This window comes from Manis javanica, chromosome 1 (genome assembly GCF_040802235.1).
Source record: "Manis javanica isolate MJ-LG chromosome 1, MJ_LKY, whole genome shotgun sequence".
NCBI classification, from domain to species: Eukaryota; Metazoa; Chordata; class Mammalia; order Pholidota; family Manidae; genus Manis; species Manis javanica.
The window spans coordinates 214,002,360-214,021,729 of record NC_133156.1 but is presented as its reverse complement, the minus strand read 5'-3'; the positions used below and the strand labels follow the sequence as shown (position 1 = coordinate 214,021,729).

At 43.6% G+C, this 19,370-nt stretch overlaps 1 protein-coding gene across 5 annotated transcripts in view; it reads left to right on the top strand.

Moving 5' to 3' along the window:
• Window positions 1-8,924: 8,924 nt before the first annotated feature.
• Window positions 8,925-19,370, top strand: part of CRIM1 (cysteine rich transmembrane BMP regulator 1) — a 191,626-nt gene continuing 181,180 nt past the window's right edge. For all 5 annotated transcript variants that reach the window (XM_073214387.1, XM_073214406.1, XM_073214394.1 and 2 more), the window contains exon 1: window positions 8,925-9,539. In XM_073214387.1, the coding sequence (XP_073070488.1) occupies window positions 9,209-9,539 (331 nt within the window). In that variant the 5' untranslated portion in view covers window positions 8,925-9,208. The remainder of the gene's footprint in view (window positions 9,540-19,370) is intronic.

Genomic DNA, 19,370 nt, shown 5'->3' with positions numbered 1-19,370 from the left:
AGACTTAATTTTGTAAACTTCTATTATGCAGTTAAAATTGTTGATTTGTCAGCTGCCCATACTAAACAGTGGAAGTACAGACTGCTAGGGAGTATAATCACTATGAGATGAATTTCTTGGGTTTGATTCTCACACAGGCCAAAAGTGCTTATGTTTTAGAACCCTAGACTAGACCCCATCTCACAAGCTTTGTAAGTAACAAACATTTAATGAATATCTGAACAGTGGAGAACAGTTGTCAGAACTCAGACAACCAGCTTTCTGGGTAAAAGGGACCTATTATAGGTAAAAAAAAAAAAAAGCATCGTTAAAAATGTTAGAAGACTTATTATCTATTATATGCTCGGAATCCTGAAAGTTCTAATTTCCTAAGCTAAGTGACTGAGGAGAAAAATGAAACTCTTACTAAATACCTTATTCAAAGTCACACAGTGATGAACACAGTCAGAATTTGATCCCAGGTCAATCTGACTCACAAGATTATGTTCTTTCCATGAGAACACTTTATGGCACAATGCCTCATTGTCATTGAGGATGTTCCTGATTTAGTTAATAATTTGTCAAGGAGAAAATTGAATAGTCCTCTGCTTCAAACAGCCATGAATGGTCCTGCTGGTTAGCTCTTCTCTCTGGAAAATCTAGATAGGAAGTATCACATGGTCTTGGACAATAATCAACTGATGACAGAGACACTCTTGGAATCCTTTTCCCGTATTTTCTTCCTACATGGTTTAATGCCTCATGAGCTCAAACTTCCAATGTACTTGTTAATCTTAGACCAGTAGTCATTTATGCAGTCACAGCCTACTGGCAACTAGTATTTGGTCAATAAACTTGATTTGTTGCATGAATTTCAGTTTGTGCTTGAAAAAAGCTGGTGAAGGACAACCAATGTAGACAATGAGATGATTAAGACACATTAAGCAATCAAAGATAATTAATGATGAGTATAGATATGGTGACCTTAGAATCCAATATCAAAATATTTTTTATGTTCAAGTGATAAATAGAAGGAAGTGTTGATTTAAAGTCTATAATAAGCATATGGATATTAATGCAGTGAGGGTAATACTACTTGGGACGGCTTCAGAGGGGAGCATACATGGGTACTACTGCAAAGGGAGTAACATATTCTGAAGCATGTGGAAAAAAGGAGGAAAATGATGGTTTGAAGAACTTCATTTTCCTTTGAATGCGTAGGACCTTGGTAACCCACAATAAAGTCATGGGCAGAGATGGTCTGAGAGTATGGAAGTTCAGGTACAAAACTCACTTTGTACCATAAGGAAGATGGCCACCTTCTCATCTGAGTATATGGAATGTTTTGATATTACTCATTTTAATTGCCACTGATCAATATCAACAAAATGCTAAGGTCTTCTTGGAAAATTATAATATTGACAATATTTTAAATGCTAGGATTGGAAGCCTAATCATTATACATTCATTACATAGTCAACAAACAAATGCAAATTAGTTATAAGTGAATGTCAAAATTACATTTTGTCTGAGAACATGTAATAATAGCTAGGGCCTGAATAAACAGTTCATGTTATTTTTATTTAAACTAAAATAGTATGTTAGGATCAGCTAACTGCTATAACAAACAAGCCCCAGATCTCAGTGCCTTATTACAGTAACAAATCATTTCTCACTCAAATCACAGTTCCCTGAGATTCAGTGAGGTATAGGCACGTGAATGTGTCTGAGCATAGGCTGTCTGCTTCATACAGTCATTCAGGGACACAGAATCTATTCATTTAGAGGTTCCAGATTTTCTAGGGCCTCAGAGTCCTCTGTAGTATGTTCTGCAGCCAGCCAGCAAAGAAAGAATTAAAAAGTATGCAGATACAAGTTTTGAGGCCAGCCTAGACAAGAATCCCATCACTTCTATCCATATCCCATGGCCCCATCAAACTGCAAGGAAGATGGATAAGTGTTGTTTAGTTGTGTCCAGAATGAAAAGAAGGAACATAGACATTGGTAAGCACTACCATTTCCCCCAGAAAATATGTAATAAAATCTCATTTCAGTGACAAAACAGCTGTAATATATAGGATATGAATGTTAAAAGATCAGTATTCTGATGAACATTATCATACAGAATTTACATTCAAATGAGCGATCTTGTCTTATCAGGAGTTACTTGGAAAAGCAGTATGCTTGTTCTGTGGAAACCACAAATGCCTACCCTTTTTTTTTAACGGAGATTAAAATGACATAAACATTATGTTAGTTTCAGGTGTACCACATAATGATTTGCTGTATGTGTATATGGTGAAATAATTACCATTTCTGAAATTCTGTTAAAATATTTTCTCTGCAACATGCGTTCGTTCCTCTAAATATTCCCAATGTATCTCCAGGCTTTGAGGAAGAATTTGATGGAGAATATAAAAAGTAAGTTATAGCCAAGTCTGATGAATGAAAAAGATAATCTACTTGAGTTACAATACACAGGGTCAGGTATGGTGATTAAATAAAGAAGCTTATTCTCTCATGGGACTACACAAGGTAATTCCAGATAAACATAAGATTGTTTTGAGTAATGGCATCATTGCTGAAAAAAAAAATGATTGTATATTTTAATAGAAATGCATTTGGATTTGGGGAAGGGTGTATGCAGTTTGGATCTATGAATCCTCTGGCTATTAGAGCCATGTGGTAGAACAGGCCGCTGCTAGACAGACAAGATAGAGAAGTGGGTAGCCATGTAGTAGGTGGAAATTTCTCCTCCCAGATGTGAGTCACAGTGGGACCTCTCCTCTCAATTTTCATTTACTGACTTTTTCTGGCTACCCAGAAGAATGACCACAAGCTTATCAAATAAAATAGGTTCACCTTTTTTTGGAGTGTGGGTGGGGGTCTCAATCATGTTTTCCTCTTCATTAGTTTAATTTTATAAAAGCACTCCTTCCTTGGGAGAAATTTTTAATTGAAGACATAAGACTCTCCCTTAAAAACACATTGTGTACAATTTGCCAGGTTACATAATTTGGTAATTTGTAAGGTTAAAGTATTTACCAGTTTATAACTAAAACCTCCAAATGTTGAACATTTTTAAGGATCATGAAATAATGAATACAAAAACATTTTAAAACTTACAAAAAAAAGAAAGAAAAAGAGCTTTACAATGTAAGGTGATTTTCAAGAAACACAAAAAGGTTTTGAACTTGAAGAGCTCTGCGGTGGGGTGATGGGCACTTCCACTAAATGTTTGAGGAAATGTATGCAGATAAAAGTTTCTGAAGGCAATCTGACAATGTTAAGAAATGGATGTGCCTTTTGCCCAACAATTAACAATTACACTAGGAATTTGCAAGGCAATTACGTTAAGAAATACAATTTACAAGGAAATCATTGGACAAGTTTTTGAAATTTGCTTTAATGAGAATGTATTACAGCTTTGTCTATGACAGTGAAAATGTAAAACAAAAAAACCCCTTAAAGTATATTACTATGGCATTATTAAATATAATATGGTATACCCATTCAGTGGAGTAATGGTCAGTGGTAAAAAGGACGCAGTTATTGATCCTAAAGGTCAATATGCTATGTATATGTACAAGTGAAGAAGCAATTATAAACTAGGATGCATATTCCTTTTTATATTATTAGTGGTTAACATCTCAATGGTGGGATTATGGGTGATGTTCTTTTTCTTTCTTTTTTTAACTTGTTTATATTTTCTCATTTTTACCCTAATGAGCATGTGTTTGTAAAGAATATGTATTAGGAGAAGTGTTTCATAACGAGGATTCTGGAACCATACTGCCTGGGTTTGAACCCCAATTTTTCCTTTTAAATAAATGTGACATTGGGAATATTATTTAACCTTTCTGCGTCTCTGTTTCTGCACCTGTAAAATGCAGGTAATTATGTACCTACCTCATCAGGCTATGGTAAGGATTAGACATGGTAATAGACCCAGGTAATTAGTAAATACACACATAGTAAACACTACATAAATATTGGTTATTCAGTAATTAGGAAAACAATGAAGCTATTTCCACTGTGAGAAAAGAACTAATCACTTTTTAACTTTTTATATGCAGATTAACAAAGAAGGCAAGATATTGTCATAGATGTTAACAATTTTAAGTTAGGTTCACAAAAGAATAAAACTGAAAAGAAAAGCAATTTACCATTACCCATCTGCATGAGGCAGTTAAATACAAGGTTCTAAAGGCAGAATAGGACTGGGTTCCAAACCAAATACTCAAGACCCATCCCTAGAGCTCTGGGACCTTGGGAGTCACACAGCCTTCTGTGTCACAGATTCAACTATAGAGTGGAGACAACAATAAGGCATTGGAGGTAATATCAATCATTGGCCTTATATAGGGCTATTCTGCAGATTAATTAAAAGAACCCTGTGAAATACTTACGAGCAAAGCAATCTATAAAGGTTAGTTATTACTATTATTAACATTATTATTAACTATTACCCTTTAAACTAAGTGTTAGAATGAAATGGATCCAAGAAAATATCATGTAGAAAATATCCACAACCCAGACAGGGTGCCAAAGTGGGACCAACAGAAAGATCACATGAAGGGGAAAAGCAAGTATCTGGTCAGGCCGATGTTGTATAGCAATAGGTGCTGAGCCGTCACATAGCAGGGATGCCAGCGGAGGCATGAAACTTGAGGGGACACTCAATTAGAAACCCTCCAAAAATAACAATAGAAAAGGAGAACAACCATTTTATCCACACAATACCCTGCATGGTTAGTTGGTATTTTTGTGTCCATCTTACAAAGGAGGAAACAGATCCAGAAAAGATAAATACCCTGTTCAAACTTGTGCAAACAGTATGAGAGAGAGAGAGGAAGGGAGTCAGGATATGAGGCCAAATCTTAAAGAGAACCTGTGTTCTGAGCACATGACTTAATATTCTTCTAGTGGCTCTGGAGCAGCTGCCATGTGCAGGTGGGGTAGATAACACAGGAACTCCTGTAGTAAAATGAAATACTAGGTTGTGACATCATAAACCAGAAACTATACCCCGAGCCTAGGATTAGATAGCTGAGCCCCCAAGTTAGGAATCTCCCTATGTCACTGGAATGGCCCAAGCCTAGATTACGTGAAAGACATGTACAGGTGATCCCAGCAGAGGGGAACCAGAGAGCTGGGGGGAAAGGGTGAACAGAATCAGAGTTGTCCTAGTTTCTAAACAGACCTTTCTCGTGTGCATGCAACAGCATTATGGAACAATGAGACGTTTTCTCTGGTCCAACTCAATTCCAAGAGTTTATCAGACTCAAAAGGCAACTTCTGTATTTTTCTTTTTGGGAAAAGAAAACACAAACAGTATGTACATCCCAGAGTATGACTAGAGTAAGAGGCTGGACTAGACACTGTACCCAGGAGGAGGGCTCTCACACTGGCCTTCTGTCTATTGCCCTCTTATTTCCGCTTTCTGGAGGCCCCCAACTGGGCATTTTGATTTTTAGACATTTACTACAATTTAGCAAACCCCTCCCATCCAACACCTCCAGTGGCCAATAGAGGGCGGACTGTCGCTTCTTCCAGACCACCATCACAGGTATATTCTAGTTCCCTTTCCTTTAAGATCTGTGGGGATTTGGGGTTTTTGTTTTTCCAGTTTGGAAGACTCCCTCCTGACTTGACCATCCCCCAAGTGCTTATTTTAGAGCATTTACTAAAACCAAGAGATAAATTTTCAAATATCTTCTTGTCTATAATTCTTCCCTGTCTCCCTTTTTCAACTCACTGGTGCATGTATGCATTTTTATAAGTCACTCCTCTTCCAAGAGCTGACAACCTAATGGGGTCCACAGCTATTTAGAGAAGATCTTTCATATCACATGATGAATGCTACAAGCAGAGGTACTTAAGAAATGCTATGGAATAAATAGATCATGGGATAAGCTCAAGATGCTTCCCAGGCATTAAAACATATTCCACTTATAACTAGCTGTTACATTTGGATGTGCCTTTCAGGGACTATAATCCTTCCCAGACCATTTTGTCCCTTGGCCCTCAATTGTCACCATGTTGGGCCCACCCAACCTCTTCTGTATCCTTTGTTTGGTCTCTGACCATGAGGGAATCCTTTCGTGTTTGAGCCTCCATCTTCAGCCTGGCTTATAGGCCCTCCTGCATCCCAGGGAAGAAATAGCTATTTCATAACTGAGGTCCTAGTTCACATACTGGGTTCAGAAAAACTGCCAGGCCCTTGTTGGTTTCTTACCACTAGTTACAGGCTTCAAGTAACTAAACCTGTTTTCTCTTCACTGCTTTACTAATTCTATGACAAAGGACCACCGTAACTTGAAGTTTCTAAGCTGATACATCCATCGTTGTCTTGGGAATCAGATTCTAAGTCTGACTTGAATTCCATGAGATGTCAGCCTTTATCACCTTGTGTTTCTATACCCTTCCAGGAGGTTCTATCTCTGGAATCCCAGCAACGATGAATGGTAATCTCCATATTGTCCCTTGCCTGTGTTTCAACTCTAGCTATTTTTAACCTTTAATATATTGCCTTAAAAAATAAAACACAAAAAGAGGAAGACCTTGACAATGATTATTACCCCCCCTTTTATCCCCCAAATTCTCAACAGCAGTGGCTTTCTCACTTCTGCATTTTTTCCCATCACTTGATCTTGGTTTTTCCTGTTGAGTCCTACAATGTTATCTACTATGTTTTAATAATGTCTTTATACTTGCATTTGAACAGAAATATAGATAACCCCCTGGGCAAGAGTGGGGAGGGCCTTTGAACACTGTGCAATGATGACAGTTTGTTGGCAAACCCCACAGTGAAATGCTGGTGCCTTGTTGGGAATACAAGAAACAATCATGTTTAAAACACTGTTGTGTGTCTATTATTTTTCCTGAAATTTGCTAACAGAAGATCTGGCTTCTTTTAAATGATTTCACCACTCATTACCTTCAATTATAGAAACTTAGGGAATGAGGTCCTTTGGAGGTCATCTAAGCGGACCTCCTACACAGTTGCAGGAATTGTCTCTACAACATCCCTGGAAATTGGTCATCCCAACAGCTCCTTAAATCCTCCTAGAAAATGGGATGCTCACTCCCCTTTCCACTGCTGAACATCTCCTCTATTATCCCCTGATAATCAGTGATAATTAATGAGCTTCTTCCCCTCCTTAGGACAAAGAACTATGATTGGAGAAATGTTTGTTTTTCTGATGCCAGTGACTAGGGACTATTCCACTGGTAACTTCAGCTTTTCAGTGCAGGATTAGAGTGGTTAAACCACAAATATTTATAATAAGTATAAATTTGTTCTGCAAACAGAGGATTTCAAAGGCATCTTTGTTTCCTTTCTCCTTACACTGCCCTGCTATTAACTTTTGGCTCATTAGTCATGATATTCAGGATCTACTTGGCTAGTACCTTTCTGCACCAGACCATTTTGGATCACAAGGGCTGCTGGCCATTCCCACCTCACACCTGCCACAGGTCCTGTTTCGCCCCCAAGCTCCCAACACACACACACACTGATCCAAGTCACTTTTTGTTAATTCAGTAATTTTATTTACTCTGGTACAGATCCTTTGGGCGACTACAGAGTCAATCATTGGGAGAACCTTTTGTGACAGAGCAGAAGAAAAACAATCTCCACATGACACATTTTGCATCACTCCAGTTGCTTATTTACCCGGTTTATCACAAATAAATGTTCACCATACATTTTCTTTACTAATACATACACAAATGAAAAAACTAAAACCCACCACTTTTGTCCGTAAACTTGGGAAAGAAAAGAGCAATGTCAGATGACATTAATGATGCACAAGACATACGGGTCTAGTCATGTCAAGACTTGTAGTAATCCAGTGTAGGGCCTTTACTCGAAGGACAAAAATTCAGCTGTTACTTTCCATTCATTCCCTTCCCGTAATATAGCACTTCGGCGAAGACAGCAGAGCGGCAAAACCTACAGGATGTGGACAGTTAAAATTCAACTCAAGCTACAGCAGCCCCCAGCAGTCCTCCTCCCCGCTCCCCCCGCCCCGGGGAATATTTACCTAGACCGTTTAAAACAATTAATTCACCAGCAGCTTCGCTGGTGGCATCTCGAGCTTCTCGAGACTCCATTACGTATTATCTTTTACAAAGTCTACTACAGCTCGAGTGGAAGATGGATTCTCATTCAGTTTGGGGAGGTTCCATGCATTTGCTTCCCTTTCCCGGGGTTTGATCCGACGCGTGCCCCCTACAAGGCTGCAACAATTCCCTCGGCCCTGAGCTACGGGGGTCCCCGCCACTCTGCGAACTCAAAACTGGCCCGGGCGGTGTAGCCGTCTCGCCCCCGGGGCTCCTGGGCCAGACACGATGGACGCCCGACTCTCGCTGCTGGCCGGGTGCGCCCGAGCCCGAGCCGCAGCGCGCCCACGGAGCCCGGGCCAGGGAGGCGCGCGAAGGCTCGGCCGCAGGGCCGGCTCGGTGCGCCGGGCTCCGGGAGGAGGCGGCGGAGGCGTGTGAGGGAGGAAGGGCCCGGCCGCGGGGAGGGCGGGCGCGGGAGGGGGCGGGGGCCGGCTAGGCCGGGAGGGGTGGGGGGCAGCCAATGAGCGGCGCGCGGCGCGGGGGGGCGAGGGGTGGGGGATGAGGTAGGATGGGGGAGGGCGCCGCCGGAGCGGCGGAGGCTCGAGCCATAAACAAGCGCCCGCAGGAGCCGCGCAGGAGTGAAGCGAGCGGGGCGCGCGGAGCGGACGCCGCGGACCTTCTGCTGCGCCACCGCGCCCGCTCGGCGGCTCGGGAGGCGGGGACCGGTCTGGGGGCTGCGCCGCCGCCGCCACCGCCGCGGGGCCGGCCGACGCGGAGGAGGAGAGGGAGGCGGCGCCGCCGGCCCGGGCTAGAGCCGAGCGCAGCCGCCGCCGCCACCGCCAGAAGTTTGGGTTGAACCGGAGCTGCCGGGAGGAAACTTTTTTCTTTTATCCCCCTCCCTCCCGGGAGGAGGAGGAGGAAGAGGAGGAGGAGGGGAAGCCACCGCTGGCGCCAACGCTAGTGGGCTTGGGGTCGGCGCGGCCCGCAGGCGGGGCGGGGGCCTCGCCCCGCGAGGGGAGGCGCGCCCCGGGGGCCCCGAGGGGGGCGGCGAGGACCGCGGGCTGCGGGTGCGGCGGCAGCAGCGCGTGTGCCCCGCGCGGGGGAGGGCGCCCGCCCCGCTCCCGGCCCGGCTGCGAGGAGGCGGCGGCGGCGGCGCAGGAGGATGTACTTGGTGGCGGGGGGTAGGGGGCTGGCCGGCTGCGGGCACCTCCTGGTCTCGCTGCTGGGGCTGCTCGTGCTGCTGGCGCGCTCCGGCACCCGGGCTCTGGTCTGCCTGCCCTGCGACGAGTCCAAGTGCGAAGAGCCCAAGAGCTGCCCGGGGAGCATCGTGCAGGGCGTCTGCGGCTGCTGCTACATGTGCGCCCGCCAGAGGAACGAGAGCTGCGGCGGCGCCTACGGGCTCCACGGAGCCTGCGACCGCGGGCTGCGCTGTGTCATCCGCCCCCCGCTCAATGGCGACTCCATCACCGAGTACGAAGTGGGCGTCTGCGAAGGTACGGCCGCCTGCCGCGGACCCCCTCCCACCTGGCCTGCGCCGCCCCCTCGACGCTGGCTGCGCCGAACAAAGTTTGGCCGAGACTTTGCCGAGGAGCGAGGGCTCCGCGGGAGGAAGGGCTGCCTGCGTCCCCGGGAGACCCCCCGCGTCCCTCGGTTCCCGCGCGCGCGGCGCCCCTGATGCTGGGCCGGCCGCAGGCGAGGTTGGATTTCGTGGGCGGGGGCGACGCGGGCCGCGCACTGGCTCGCACGCGCGTGGCCGGCGGGGCCGGGCGCGGTGGGGTGGCCGTCCGGGCCGGGGACCCGCGCTCCGGGGCGGGGACACTGCGGAGTCCGTCGCGGCCCCTCCGGGCGCCGGGCCCCTGCCCCTCCCCGCAGTGGCGCAGTGTGCCCCGAGGGCTGCACAGCGTCCTCCCGAGCCCGTTTTCTGCTGGCGGAGGAGACGTGTTTTCCGCTTACACTCCCCGTGTGACTCTCCTGTTATTTTTTCCTTGAGCTCTTCCTTCACCCCCTTCCTCCTTCGCATGTAAATCAATTTCAGCTCCGGAATATGTCAGCCCAGGGGAAGTTACACACGGTGGTTACTCATTTATTTGCCTATTGAAAGCGGTCAAAGGCTTTTCTCCTGAACTGGGGAAGGAAAGGAGGAGGAGGGCTTGCCCCTAGGAGTGAAAAGTTGGTTCTATGAGTGGTTGCCTATTTCAGATCAGCTACCCGAGTATTCCCAATCGTGTCGTTGGTTCCTTCTTTTTGTTTGACAGGGAGGATTGTTCTACTCGTTACCCCATTGAGCATTGTGCGCCGCGATATCGAGACTGACGGAGGGAGAGGAGAGATCAGGGGAGCCCCTCCTGGTTCGGAGAACCTGTGGGTGGGTGTCAGCCTTAAGCCCTGCCCGCCTGCTCCGGCCTCCGGGGACCTGGACGGGTTTGGGGTCCAGAGAGGTGCAGTGGGTTCTTGTCTGGTTAATGGGCAGGACCCCGTGAGCATCGTTTAGAAGAGGGATCCCTTCTCAGGCTGACGTTGGGGGCGATGATGCTGTTCGGGGCATCGTGGTGCGGATCGCAGCAGTCTCCCTTCCGCAGGCGCGGCGAGGAGGAGGGCAGGCGCCCGCTGTTCCCATCCCTTCTTACTCCTCAACAGCCCGCACCCAGGAGAGCAGGGAAGGGTTTCTTCTGAAGCATCCTATCGTGTGTGTGTGTTTGTTTATTGCCCTGCGGTACTGCAAAAGGAGGTGAGAATCCTAACGATATAATGGGTCTTTTTAAAAGGTCTCATTTCTGTGATCTTTAAATACATACACGTATTTATTTATGCCTGTAGTTTTGAGAGTTAGAACAGTTCTGGAAAATCTGGAAGGCCTTTCTGGTTTGGAAGCTAGTGGGCAGTAATGAGTGAAGGGAATTCTCGGAGGAAAGAGACTGCGTTGCTGTTTGTTCCCTTAGGACGTTAAGTTAGAAGAGCTCTTTTGCCTGAAATACAAAAGCCTCTCATCTGGTGTTAAGTCTTATTTTATAACATGTTTTTACCTCTCACATTCGGAAAAAAATGACCAGGAGATTAACTTCTGATACAGTTTTATGTGTTTGACTTTGGGAATTCTGAATGACTTGTACTAAAAGGTACATCTTTGAACCCTGCCACTTGGAGTGTATAATTTACTTAAGCCAGGCTCACATAAATCTAAAAAGAACAAGCAACAGAAAAAAGGTTAAATGTAGTGGAAACTGCTATGCTCTGGGAAGGACTTTTGGAGGTTCTAAAGAGTCTAACCCTTGTTTTGTTTCTTTGTAATGTATTTCTGGTGAAGGCAATGTGGAGCTCAGGGAACATTCACAGTAATCAAGTGTTTTGGCAACAATATCCTGGTGTCACAGTATAGAGTTATTTTGGCTGTTTGTTGTTGATGAGCCTTTCATTCCTCTGAAATGATGTGATCCCTCATAGCTTCATTTCTTCTGGTAACACCCCATGCACTTGGGGTTGGCCTTGACAATGCTTGGAAGTATTTGTTGCCATGATTCTCTCTCATTTAGTGTTTTTAAGCAACACTTTTCACTTAACCAGCCTGTTTTCAGCTCCCAAAATTGTGTGCTCAGGGCATTTTTTATTTTATTTTATTTTTAGGATGCTAAAAGCAGCAGTCAAGTTGCAGTCTAAATCCATGACACCAAAGTAAGGACAGTGGTACCTGGCATGATTGGATTTAGGCATATATATTCAATCGTGTGTCTAAAATTTCAAGTATTTTCATTTCACTGCAATATTTATGGAAAATCCTTTTTAAGAAGTAGAGGAGTCTTCATATGTCAGTAATTACCTAGAAGATGCTGACTTTCCCTTATGTTTTTCTGTTAACCTGCAATAAATATTTCAATGGCCAGTGTTTCCCTCAGTCTCCATTTATTCAGAAATTCATGCACTGAAGCATGATTATTATAACTAACATTTATAGGAATTGACATATTTTATTCATGTTGAAGTCTCTTTTGCTGCAATTTTTGCACTAAAATGACCCCTACTGGTTGTATTTGTTAATGAAAACTCTTGAAAACTTCTAATTGGCTACACTGAGAAAACATGTTGTGTGGTAAGAAGTATTATCATGGCTAATCTACCTGCTTTCGATGACACAATTTAAATACAAATTACATTGCTGTATTTGCCAACTTGCAGTAGCTTTTGTGTTACTCTCCATACTGGTGTTGTGGGGAGGAAATCATATTTTTAGCTGTTGTTCACATAGTTAGTTAGATAAATCAGGGGTAGAAAGGGACCTCTTCCAACTTGTGGCTTACTTACTTAGGTTTTAAGGCACAATGGCTCATAGTAGGCTCTCAAAGTGCAGTGACTGTGTGGATGGACAATCCTCCCCATAGAAAGAATACTGAAGAAAGAACATTTTCTGAAACATTAAATGTGAAGAGTTGTGTCCTGTGACATGTACACTTGGATTTTTTTAAAAACATCACTTAGATTGTTATTTAGTAAATCGTGATTTAATTACTCCTTGGTAAAAAAATTTTGGCTGAGTGCATTTAAAACAGTAAGCATAGAGCTAGATATCTAAGGTTTTTAAAAGGTGCTTTCTGGCCCCAGGGAGGGCATAAGTCCTTTTACCACTTCTGTTCATTTGGTGAGTCTTCCCCTTGCCTTTGTGGCATCCTAAGTGGCCTGTTCTTGGCCAAGCTGCCTGCCTCCAGGTAAGTCTCCTAGGAGCCAGAGGAGCAAGTTTGGATTCTGAACTCCTGAGACTGGATGGGAGACCTCTTTGGGAGATCAAAGGCAGACTTTTAGAAAACTACTGTGGTGAATTTTTTCTAGGAGGAATATTTTGATTGGCCAGGGAGAATTATATCTTGAGGTAAAGGGGTGAGGACCATTTTTTCTCCCATGTGGATAGTACATATACTTGTAAGGGGTGAGGTGAGGTGGGGGAAGCACGACTAGCCTTCTCTCTGTAAGTGATAAAAGGGGAGAGGATGGCTTGAATTTGACATTTGTGAGGACAGAATGATTTGGAACCTAGTGGGGCCTATCGAGCGGCTTTGCTCCGAGAATGCTGTTGTGGCAGATCCAGGTGATTGCTGTCGCAGGTAAGCGCCAGCTCTTCTCCCAGGGAATGCTTACTCGGTGGCCTCATCTTTGTGGAACTTAACTTTCCATGTTTTCACCACTGCTATCTAAAAACTCTCTCCTTCAAAATACAGTCCACCTTTTATGTGCCCACATCTTTTAACTTTTTCTTCCACCCCCTTACCATGGGGCAGTGAGGAGAAGAACCAGACATGTGGTGGGTACTTTCAGCAAAGAAGAGAATGTGGTTTTCTGACTGTTGCTCTTAGAAGGTTACAGCTTCTTCTCTGATCACCAGAAGACAGTCAGTGAATGGGGGAAGAAAATGCATGGGGGATGTAGGTGAGGCCCCAGAGAGCAGGCCATAGGAGGCCAGATAATGTACCAAACCATTTGGTTGTGCACAAGCCGCATGACCTCCTCTCATTGCTCTGGAATGTAGGACTTAGAGGTAATAGTCCCCGGATTTTAATTTTTAGTAATTTAATAGAAGAGGGGAGGGGCAAAGTTAAAACTCATGTATTGGCATTAGAAAATTTAAAAACCCCAAGGCTCCTTGTTTTTGACTAATGTGTTTCATTTTCCACTCAAAAGTCTTTCTGGAGAGTGAACTCACCGATGCCAGATAGAGAAGCAAGCAGAGGGTCTATACAATTACATTAATAGGGTATGGGAAGTGAAACCATTGCAAGTAAACAAGGAAATAATTAGTTCCTCCCAAAAGTAAATATTGACAAAACATGGAGAGACTATTTACTGCACATACACAAATGACAAGACTTCATGACCTGCGCCTTGACTGTCAAGCTTACAGAATTCTCACTGTTGTTGAGATCAGTCCCATAAAACCCTTGGCAGTGGGCAAATGAATTGCATGGTAGCAGAAAGGCAAAAAAGAGCAACTCTAGAGCTGTCTTCTGCCATTGACACACACTTAACAGAGACCAGGAGAATCTACAAGCAGCATGTTGGCAGTACAGTTGTGAACAGACAGGTTACTTTATGAAGAAAACTATGTGAATGATCTTTATACTGTGGGCATTATCTTCAACTGTAGCGAGAGGGTGCAGGTTTCTGTGTGGCTTGATTAAGATGCAGTGATGTGGATGATGGAGGGAATGACTTGGGAATGCAGGGGACAGGCATCATGAATGAAGTTAGGGGAAGTAGATAAAACAGATGACCCTAAAAAGATAATGGAGTGGGAGGACTAAAGAATGACAAATGGGAGAAGGGAAAAATAATGAATTCATCTTAGGGCAACTATGTCATCCTTTGAAGAATAATCCGAAACACATTCCAGACCATTAATTATGAAATTCCTGAAAAATGTGGGTGTGTTTAGTGTCTGTCAGTCTACGGTACTAACTTGAGAGATGACACTGCCACTTCCATGTGTAACTAACATCAGATAGGACATGGTAGAATGGGCAGAAGGTTAAGTGTTTGGCGTAGCACATTCCTGTAACACCATGTTCCATACAGCACATGCAGTATCAGGATTTGGAGACACCCCAGTAAAGCTCAATTAATTGTTTGAGGAAGAAACTGTGTGAATTAGCCAAGCATGCACAAATAACAAACCAAAAGCCTTCTTTTTCGAATTCCCCAAAGCTGAATTTTCAAACATATGACTGACTAGGTAGAAACCACTCACTCACTCATTGATCTTGTGCTCTATACAAGGCCTTCTGTACAGACTGGGTCAGCTGCAGAGCTGGGTTCCCTACTCTTAATCAAAGTTAAGAATAAGGCAGCAAAGCCTTAAAAAGTCTCCATAACTGTATGTAAGTTAAGCCAAATAGAAGTGATTTCTCAAATCTGCATGATTAGTTGGTGAATGAAATATGTGGTTAAGATTTGTTCTGGGAATAACAGGATCCCAGATGATCTTTTTAGGCTCTGGTGGCAAAGCTAGAAGGGAGAATGTGAACTCGAACTAGGTTTAAAAATACGAGTAAGGAGCTCTTTTTTTGGTGGGGGAGGAAATCTTGCCCATTCTTAGAGCCAGTGCAATACATATCAGAGTGTTTCCCAACGTCTACATTCTTAACGCTTTGCTAGCTGTTGTTCAAAATGGTAAGTTTCCTTTTGAGAGTGATTTTCTCTCTGTTGTAGCATGTTCACCTAGGCAAATAAGCGTGGGCAGGGAACTGAGAGGTGTCCCTTTCTCAGCATCTCCGGACTCCTCCCACTCTGCTGCGTGTCCTGGCCAGTTCACCTGGTCAAATCATGGAAAACCTCTGTCCTTAGACAAGACCTCCATGGTCTTATGGACAGAGGAGTCATTGAATATACTTAAATTTAAGAATGCCCTCAAGATAAACACTGGTAAGTATTCATTTGGGGCCCATATTTTTTTTCAAAAAATCCCTTTTTCTTCTATTATAGAATGAACAGATTTTAATTTCTTACCCCCCAGTCCCCCATTTACTCCCCCATGTGAAATACTTACATTACAGTGAGAATGTGATGGTTAGAAACTTGGTTTCCGGGGTCAAATCTGTACTCTGTTCTTGTGCGTCTTAGTTTTTTCATCAGTGTAGGGTGATTAGTAATAGAGTTGCTGAAGGACCCAGTTTGTGAATCCATATGGAGCATTTAGAGGATGACCAGCACATGGTAAACACTTAAGGAAAGCTCCTGACCACTATTGAGTAAAACAACTTGATGTGGGTTCCTTCTCTTGTTCTGCTTAATCCTCCTCTACCTTAGTAATGGATAAAGGGAGCGAATTATTGAGTCCCTCCCCTCCTACCCCAACACCAAAAATGCATTGAGTTAAAAAATATATTTAAAAGGCCTGTGGAACTATTTGCTACCTTTCTTCCTGATGCCCATTTGTTATACTTTGTCTAAGTGATTTCTACAAATTTGTATATTTTGGGTGAAAGTAAAGAGGGAGAAATTGAATTTTTTTGCATCAAATCATAGGAATTTAATCATTTATCTGTGGACAAGTATTTTATTGAGGGAAGAGGGAGCATCTAAACTCAGTATAATCAACACTTCATATTATTTTCTAGAAGACACCTTCCGTGCTTCCCTGCTATCCTTCCACCCCCAGTGTTTACTGAGCAGCTGCTATGGGTCTGTCTTTGTGCTCCATAGTAGAGATACCTTTTCCAGGCCTCAGTTGCCCTGTTAAAAGTAATAAGTACCACCTCTGTTTGCTCTGAGGGTTAGATGAGATAAAACTATGCTTCTGAAACTGTAATGTGCACGCAAATCACCTGGGAATCTTACTAAGCCAGATTCTGATTCAATAGGTCCGAGTGGGGCCTGAGATGCCACATTTCTAATAAACTCCCGGGTGATGCCAGCACCGCAGATCTTGGGACTGCACTTGAGTGAATAGCTAGCTCACGTAAAGCACGTAGCACAGAGTGTGGCATGGAGTAAGACTTGATATGTTACCCACTATCACAAGAATTACTCTCAGCCCAAATACATAAGATAGGGGCTATGCTTTTGCAGAGGCCACGGCCTAATGGTAGCTAGCTGAGACAGCAATTACAATCCAAGATTCTTATTTACAGCTGTTTAGCCCTGAGCTGAGGAAGTGCTGGGCATCTCAGGAGCAACCGAGAGGGGCCCTGACTCAGCCTCTGACTCCCAGGAAGGGTTTAGTGGAGGGCATGGCACTGAGCAAGACTTCCCCCTCCTCACCCTTCCTCTGTGCAGGGTGTTTTAGGGGAAAGAAAATAGGGCCTGTGGCTCAACCAAGCCTGTGTTCAGATCTCAGCTCCAGTACTTTTTAACTGTGACAGCCAGCTTCCTTAGTTGTTTGTGGCTTCAGTTTCTCATCTGTACAAATGAAATATTAGTAGTTGTCTATCCAGTAAATAGTATAGTGGGGGTTGCAGAGAATCAGCACATATATGTGTGTGATCCCATACATATGTGTGCATACGTGTGTGTATAGTTCCTGGTACCAAAATGATCTTAGAAAGAGAATAGTAATCTAACTTCCATTCTATTTTTTGTCCTCTCTCAGCTTTCTCTCTGTGTAAGTTTGTAAAACATCTACTTTGTGGACACACCCACCTCCTCCACACTTAACTAAGTCTCTTTGACAAGGGACTCAGGGAGAATTCTGGTCTCAGATGTTTATCAGAAAGAAAGGGCCTGTGAACTTAGGAGAACAAGGGGCCAGGAGTCCAAGGCCTCTGCCTGGACCAAGAAAACATTGGTTTGATCTAGGAATTGTAGGAACAGCTGTAATTCCCAGTTCCTTTGGTGTTTCAGCAGAATGAGGACATGTCTTTGATTTGGTGGTTTGGATCCTTACTTCCAGGGAGCTATTTCAAATTAATGTTTTTTAAAAGGTAACATGTCTTAATACTGATGACAGGGTTTCATGAAAGTGAGTTAAATTTCCTTTTACAGTTAGAAGTTTTTTGTGGGTTTGCAGACATCGCCAGAGACATTGGAGACCCAAGGGGATCGCCCAGGCAAAGCTGGGATCGGTGGGGTCACAGAAGGGACCAGCAGGCTCTGGAAGGAGCAGGAGCGGCTATAAGGCCCGGAGCCGCCTTTCTTGTTCCCACATATTCCATCCATCCTCACGTGGGCCGATCCTGCAGCTTCACCCTAGATTCTTGGAGAGGCTTGTGCTACAGTGGAAGGCTAGAAAGGAACACCTAGAATCAAAATATCTGACTCTTGTTGTCCCCTTAGTGCCTAGTGTAGCTGTTGCCCCACTTTGGGAAGAGGAAGTGTAGCTTAATCCCATGCCTGGAATTAAGTGTCATTTTTACCCAGTAACTGTGGTTCGAGAACTCACAAGGCAAATGCTTTAGATTGGCTATGATGGAACAAGGAGAAAGAATTTGATGAAGATAAAACCTTAGAATCTCTTTTTTTATATTTTTCTTTACAAGCAAACATTATTATCATATGGTAAAAACTGAATTGTTTTCCAGAAACTCTTTAGTTGCTGCCCCTGTAGCGCCCCTTTTCTCAAGAGTGCTGGTATTCAAACCTACACCCTGCAAGCAAGATGATAGAACCTTCCAAATTTCAGGGTTTCATTTATGTATGTGTTTGTCAAATACAAAAATAGCAACTTTATTTGAAAGAGTTTGGGAGCATTTGTGGACATCTAAGAAAGACACTGAAGTGTTAACTATATTTTAAGGTGGTGTCATTTTTACATTTCAAATAAATTGAAGGTAATTTGAACAGTCTTGTCTTCAGAGATTTTGGCGAAGTCCGTAACAACCATCCACTCTGGTTAGAGCAAAGTTAAAAAAAAAAAAAATAGACATAGGCTGTAACTAGAGACTGGGCCTGTCTTAGTTAGCATTTCAAAACAAAAACCATAAACAAACATCTCAGATTCAAAACAGAAAGGAATTTCTGGCAGGGCGGAGTGAAACCTGAGCCTGCAAAGTCCTGGTCGTCCAGAGGTAACTTATTTAGCTTCTTAATCCAAAGGCCACCAGCAAAACAGTTCACAGCTGTGATAAAACGAAAGGCACCCCAATGTTGGAGAGTTGTGATACCCCTTTTTTTAAGACTCCAAAAGATCTGCCAAAATATGGCAAAACCACCTTGAGGAAGTTTGATCTGAACTAGACTTTTAATATTAAGAGTAGGTTGGGCCATTTCAGACTTCTGGTGTGAGGAGGGATGTGTGTGCCGGGTCCCCTCAGAGAGTGTGTTTATAATTCCGCAGAAGCAGAACATTTGTCCTCTTGCCAAATGCAGATCTTGAAAACCTTCACGTTGTTTCCCCTTTCCTCACTTTCCATGGTTTGAAGCTTTGCTTTTTTAAAGGTATAGGCATGAGGAAAAGGGGGTAGATTGTATTCAGCTTTTTACCTGTGAAAGCCAACTAGAAGGATTTTTTAAATGGTTTGAGAAAGATGAGGTATGCTGTGTGTTTTTGACAATGACTGAGTTCTTATATTTCAGACATATTTTAGGAAAATGGATTGCCCCTGTCAAAGATAGAAAAATGAAAGGTCAAGTAAATTCTCATATTTTAATCAAGAAGACGAATGGATTTGTATATATCCTAGCTTGTTGCAAGAGGCATTTGAGGCTGCTCAGAAAGGGAGAACAAACATCACAAAATTCACACATGTGAGAATAGCATGATAAAGGAGAAAAAATAGCTGTTGCCTCTGAATCTCCCTTCATCCCTTATTAGCTCAGTAACTTGAATAAAACCTCCTCAACTTCCCTTTACTTTACTTTGCCTTAATTTGCCAAAAGGGAATTAAATAATTACCTGCCTGAAGGCAGGG